Genomic DNA, 6,000 nt, shown 5'->3' with positions numbered 1-6,000 from the left:
ACTTTTAAGATGAGTTTATGTGTTTGTAATTCTTACCGTACAGTCAGTGGTTTTTGTTATCTTCAGGAGGAAATCTGTAGTAAACTCCAGCTCTGACAGGCACACTTTGTTACAGTCCAATGTCTGTTCAAATAAGAAAAAGAGATGACAACAACAAATTTATCAGTTAAATTAATAAAACAGCAGCTTTAACAATACAAGACAACTTGTTTATTTATAAGGCACTTTAGAAACAGCAGACACTGACCAAAGTGCTGAACAAAAGGAAAGTTTTCAAATAAATACAAATATTAAAATTTAGCGCAAATAAAATGATAATTAAAAGTAGAAATTAAATGATCTAAAAAAAGTAGGAAAATAAATAAAATACTGACAAAAAAAAAGAAAAGAAAATTGATTAACACCTCAAACCCTTCAAAAGCCAAACAAATGAGGTGGGTCTTAAGAGCACATTTAAAATGTCTAATTGAAGAGGTTTTTCTTATTTGCAATACAAGACAAAGTAAAAAATAAATAAAATGGATACATCAAAGCACTATTAAATAGAGAAAGTGAATGTACAGGTGCTGGTCAGAGATTTTTTTCAGTAAAGCCATTTAAAAAGTGAGACTTGTATATTATATTCATTTATTGCACACAGACCGATATATTTCAAGTGTTTATTTCTTTTAATTTTGATATTTATAACTGACATCTAATGAAAACCCCAAATTCAGTATCTCAGAAGATCAGAATATTGTGAAAAGGTCCAATATTGAAGACACCTGGTGCCACACTCTAATCTGCTAATTAACTGAAAACACCTGCAAAGGCCTTTAAATGGTCTCTCAGTCTAGTTCTGTAGGCGACACAATCATGGAGAAGATTGCTGACTGGACAGTTGTCCAAAAAACCATTGACACCTTGCACAAGGAGAACAAGACACAAAAGGTCATTGCTGAAGAGGCTGGCTGTTCACAGAGCTCTGTGTCCAAGCACATTAATAGAGAGGAGAAGGAAAGGAAATGATGTGGTAGACAAAAAGTGTCCAAGCAACAGGGATGGCCGCACCCTGAAGAGGATTGTGAAACAAAACCCATTCAGAAATGTGGGGGAGATTCCCAAAGAGTGGACTGCAGCTGGATCAGAGCTTCAGGAACCACCAGACAGACGTCTACAAGACATGATTTCAGCTGTCGCATTCCTGGTGTCAAGCCACTGTTGACAAAAGCCCCATTTACACTATCCTTGTTAAACCGATCCGAGCCGAGACCAGTCCGAGCTTGGATCAGTTAATCAAGCTGAGCCTCATTCTGACGACTGTTTACACACCACACTATCCCGGTTCCTTGGTTGCTCCTCGCCTCCTAGTGACGATCTGTGGTACTGCTGCTCTCTGGGATTGAAGGCGGGACAAAGCAAATCAAAATGGCAGAGCCGTAACTTTCAGGAAGTCATGGTTGGACAGAGTCAGCTTTTGAGACGTGGATAAGACGTCTAATAAGGATTTACAGACGCAGGAAACAACGACAGACGCTGAGGTTCATCACACTGCTAAGCAGAATCATCACTGGAAACTGTGTGGCATGGTAAGGAAGCTAGTATTTTTATGAATGTCGGAAATTTGTCTGAATGGAGTGTGAATCGGGACGTGCAGCCAGACACGTCGGAAAAACCGCGGACAGTCAGCTGAATGTAAGGGGATGACGCGGTCTACTCATGCGCTCTTCGTTATCAGAAAACCGGGACAGGAAAAAAACAGGCCAAGACCACACCTGGAACTGGTCTGGATTTAGCGCAGTCTGGTTATGTCTAGCTCGGTTCAGTTCAGTCTGCTGACCATTTACACTCCAGAGTTATCTCGGTTACCGATCTCGGAATGGTCTCGGCTCGGTTAAAAAAGCGTAGTGTAAACGGGGTAAAAGAGACGGCGTCAGAAACGTCACGTCTGGCCTAAAGATAAAAAGGATTAGACTGCTGCTGAGGGGTCCACAGTTATGTTCTCTGATGAAAGTAAATGTTTCGCTTACATTGGAAACCAAGGTCCTTGATATCGTTAACTGTGTACTTAAATCAACAGTTTTCTTGTACTCAAGACAGTTTTGTAGGTTTATTCCAAAACATATTCTATTTCAAATTTTCTATACTAAATAATTTCAAACTAAAACTTGTTCCTTAAAAATATTATTCAACATGATACTGAGGTATATTGATCAATCGGTAATAAAATAAAGTAAATCTGAGATTTTATTTTTAAGCTATATCACCCTGCTGGAGACAAAAGGGTTGTTTGCTGTAAAAAAAAAAAAACAGTATGTATCAACTCGTTTATAATTCAATTTCAATTCAATCTTATTTATATAGCATCAATTTACAACACATGTCATCTCAAGGCACTTTACAAAGTCAAATTCAATCATATCACCCAGACAGCTTGGTCAAAAAGTTTCCTATCAAAGGAAACCCAGCAGATTGCATCAATTTATAGGAGACTATTTTGAGCAAACCCAACACAGCACAGGGGATTTCTACAAAAAACACAAACAGGGGCCTAAAAACAGCAAGTGAGCATTTCTGAAGTTAAACATTTCAATCCGTTTTTACTGGAGGAAAAAAAAAAAAAACACCCATTTCTTCAGCGGGAATTTATAATTCCACAAAACTGCTCTCAATTTTACGGAATAGCAGCCAGCTCTAATGGAATGCTATTGGATCGTATCAACGGGAGGCAATAGATGAGAGTCCTTGTAATTTGGGCAGAGGGGGTGACTATTTGTCACTTGAGGGGAGAAGCTATCGATTAGAGGATTCAAATTCCATTACATCAAAGTTCTCCCCTCATTCATCACGCGCCCTGATGGGTGGAGGACGCAACACTTATCAAAGGCGCTAACTGGCAAAGGAACGCAGCCCCACCGCCGTATGAAGAGCCGAGAGCAAAAACCTTCCCTGGAAATTCTTCGTTCTTACATGTGACACCGATTCCCTGGGTTTGTTGGTGTGGGTGTTAGCTCAGAGAAATGTGTGCAATCGCTTTGTGAAAACCCCTCTATTTGAAGTCTGCCGAGAGCAATGAAGTTTTCCTAGGAGGGACTTAAACAAGGATTAGTCAGATCCATCACGCAGTTCTACAGCACCACTACAAACACTTCTGTAAACTTCATGGCCCCATCTCCCAGTTCACAGCTGACTCCGGTTCTCATTTCCCGTATCTAACAGCTGTAATCTTACAAACGCAATTTTTATGTGTCTGCAAAACCCACAGGGGACATGCATAATTGCTTGTCTGTATTTGTCTGATAAAATTTTGAATTCTCTTTTAAATAACCTTAAGGATGAGAGTAAACTGAAATGCTATCTGGCACAGCAGTGGGTTTTGGTTGATACTATCAGAATATCTTGAAAACATATCCAACTATTTTATCTTAAAACTTCCCCCTCTTACGGGTTTCCTCTGTAAGAAGGGGGGGGGGGGGTCTCTGCTTTGTTCATACCTAAACGGTTCACATAATCAAACTGCTTATATGATCAGAAAAGCATATCCTAAGAACTACAAAAGGCAGTTCTCAAATGATGATTTTACTTACTACAGGGAAGAAAGCTGAAAACAACCTAACCCCATGTGAAAAAGTAATTGTCTCCTAAACTTAACGTATTTTTCAGACCATAAGGCACACTAAATATTCTTCCCAAGTGTGTAATATCACTCCACCCCTTCACGTCCACAGCTCTCTATCCGTCTGTCGGGAGGACAGAGGAGTTGGACTACACTGCTCTGTTTCTAACATAAGACCAAAATAAATGTTACTTTTATATTTAATTAACTTACTAGTTTTATTGTTGCTAGTTCGGAGTGAACTACGCCTGAGTATGTGGGGGCCTTTACATGAATGCACTTCTAGTCTAGACATTATAGTCAGGCAGTCTGGTAGACAGCTCAAGGGTCCTATCAGGTAGAGACGTGTACCATAATGCTCCGAATATCCATTGAGTGGAGCATTTTTTGTTGCTTACAAAAGTCGTACTTACACGTTTAACTGATTTTTGAGCGCATTGTACCACATAAAATCAATACGTAAACAACTTTAATCATATATAAGGCGCACCATCAATTTTTGAGGAGATTTAAGGATTTTAAGTGCTCCTTATATGAATAGTCAAAACCATTCAAATTTCTTTTATTTAAATCACTATTTGAAGCTCATTTGTATTTGAAACCATACAATCCAAGTAAATTTATTAACATACTGTCCTCTTCACACAGGATTAGGGCCTTGCTATGATAAAAAAAACTAACAAACAAACCTAAACCAAACTCAATGTTTGCTTGCATTTGCCACTTTAAATTTCAAAGAAATCCTTGGTCACTCCACCGGTGGTGGAATGACGCAGCTTCGCCATTAAGAATTTATTTTCTAGTGTGTAGCTGCATACTGAACCATGACTAGTTAAGGGGAATTTTGTGATACCCAGCATACTTAGCAGGATCACTGTCCGAAAGTGCTGCTGACCTCAGATTGTGCGGTGAAAAACCATGATTAGCACAAAATAGAGAATCCTTCTATGTGAGCACTAATAGCACAGCAGCATATTTGCCTGCACACTAAAGGGTATTCCTGAATAATTCCTGACCATTAGTTGCTGGGAGCATAGTGAAGGGGCTCTGAATCTTGGATTTGCTGGATGTTTACCTGTATGACTGTAGGTTCAGAGATGAGTGTCTCTGCATTCATTACTTCCACCACAGCCTCAGGCACCACAGCCTTCTTCATGCATGCCATATTGAAGCCATAGACATCATCCCAGAATGCAATGCGATCTCGGTGCTTCTGTGCATCTCCCACAGCTGCCAGGCTGATGTTACAAAGGTCTGGATACACTGAAAAGAGAAAGAAATGTCACACTTTTACAGAAAGGAGGAAGCTTTTTTTCCCTTTATTTCCCTAGAAAATATTAGCTGAGAAATACAGTAAAATCTAATGATTCATTTGAGGTCAACTTTTTGCGCCGACATAAAAAAAAGCCCAAGTCAGAAGGCAATGCATTATAATCAAATATTTTAAAGAGTTTAACTTTTGTGTCTAGACAGCAACGAGGAAATCCTATAAAATATTTATTTTACTACAAACAAAAGATCATTAATCATAACTAGAGGAATGAGTGGAAGGTTCTGGTCTCAAACGTCTTTTCAGTGATGAGATTTTTTTTTATATATATCAACAAATTTAATGACTAATAAACCATTCTGCAAATTCAATCACAGAACGGTCGAGCATACTGGGGGTGTGGACTTTTACATCAATTTTCTGAATGTACCGTAATGACCGTATCCATCACACGTGTACAAAATATGGCCTGATGACCATTTTGTCCTACTTTAATTTTTCACACTTTATATTGCATATAATAAACGGCTAGAGTTGAGTCACAACAACAGTTACACATTACTTCTTCACAAAAATGAAGCTGCAGGACTCTCCCTCTGACTACGATGTACATGGAACTGAAGCTACATGACCTCCTCCCGTTTTATAACAGATACATGGTGTTGCATTATTTAGGTGTCGGAGGAACAATATCGCTAAGTCACAACCTTCCAAGATGAATTACCTTTTTTCTTTTACAACTGATTGGAGCACATTAGTAACTTAGTAGAGATATGTTGTCAATCACAGCAGAAACAAATCTACAACAGCTGCAGGGTAATTTTATATGAAAATACATGTAAATGAAATATTTGGACAACCAAAAAGTACACAGAGCAGTTATTGAATAATTAAAAAAAAGATTCATAACCAAATTTTGAAGAGGCAGATGAGTGAGGCAGATGAGTGTTCACACTGAGCCTGGTTCTGGTTCTGCTGGAGGTTCTCCTCCCTGTTAAAGGGGAGTTTTCCTCTCCACTGTCGCTTCATGCATGCTCAGTATGAGGGATTGCTGCAAAGCCATCAGCAATGCAGACAACTGTCCACTGTGGCTCTACGCTCTTTCAGGAGGAGTGAATGCTGCTTGGAGAGACTT

At 39.0% G+C, this 6,000-nt stretch overlaps 1 protein-coding gene across 1 annotated transcript in view; it reads right to left on the bottom strand.

Moving 5' to 3' along the window:
* prmt3 (protein arginine methyltransferase 3) overlaps positions 1-6,000 on the bottom strand; it is an 80,791-nt gene that overhangs the window by 32,425 nt on the left and 42,366 nt on the right. The window contains exons 12-13 of the mRNA XM_012870786.3: positions 4,671-4,858; positions 37-123 (exon numbers count right to left, since the gene is read on the bottom strand). Of these exons, the coding sequence (XP_012726240.2) occupies positions 37-123; positions 4,671-4,858 (275 nt within the window). The remainder of the gene's footprint in view (positions 1-36; positions 124-4,670; positions 4,859-6,000) is intronic.

Source organism: Fundulus heteroclitus, chromosome 4 (assembly GCF_011125445.2).
Source record: "Fundulus heteroclitus isolate FHET01 chromosome 4, MU-UCD_Fhet_4.1, whole genome shotgun sequence".
Taxonomy (NCBI): domain Eukaryota; kingdom Metazoa; phylum Chordata; class Actinopteri; order Cyprinodontiformes; family Fundulidae; genus Fundulus; species Fundulus heteroclitus.
The sequence above is the reverse complement of the archived record's forward strand: the minus strand, read 5'-3'. Positions and strand labels throughout refer to the sequence as shown.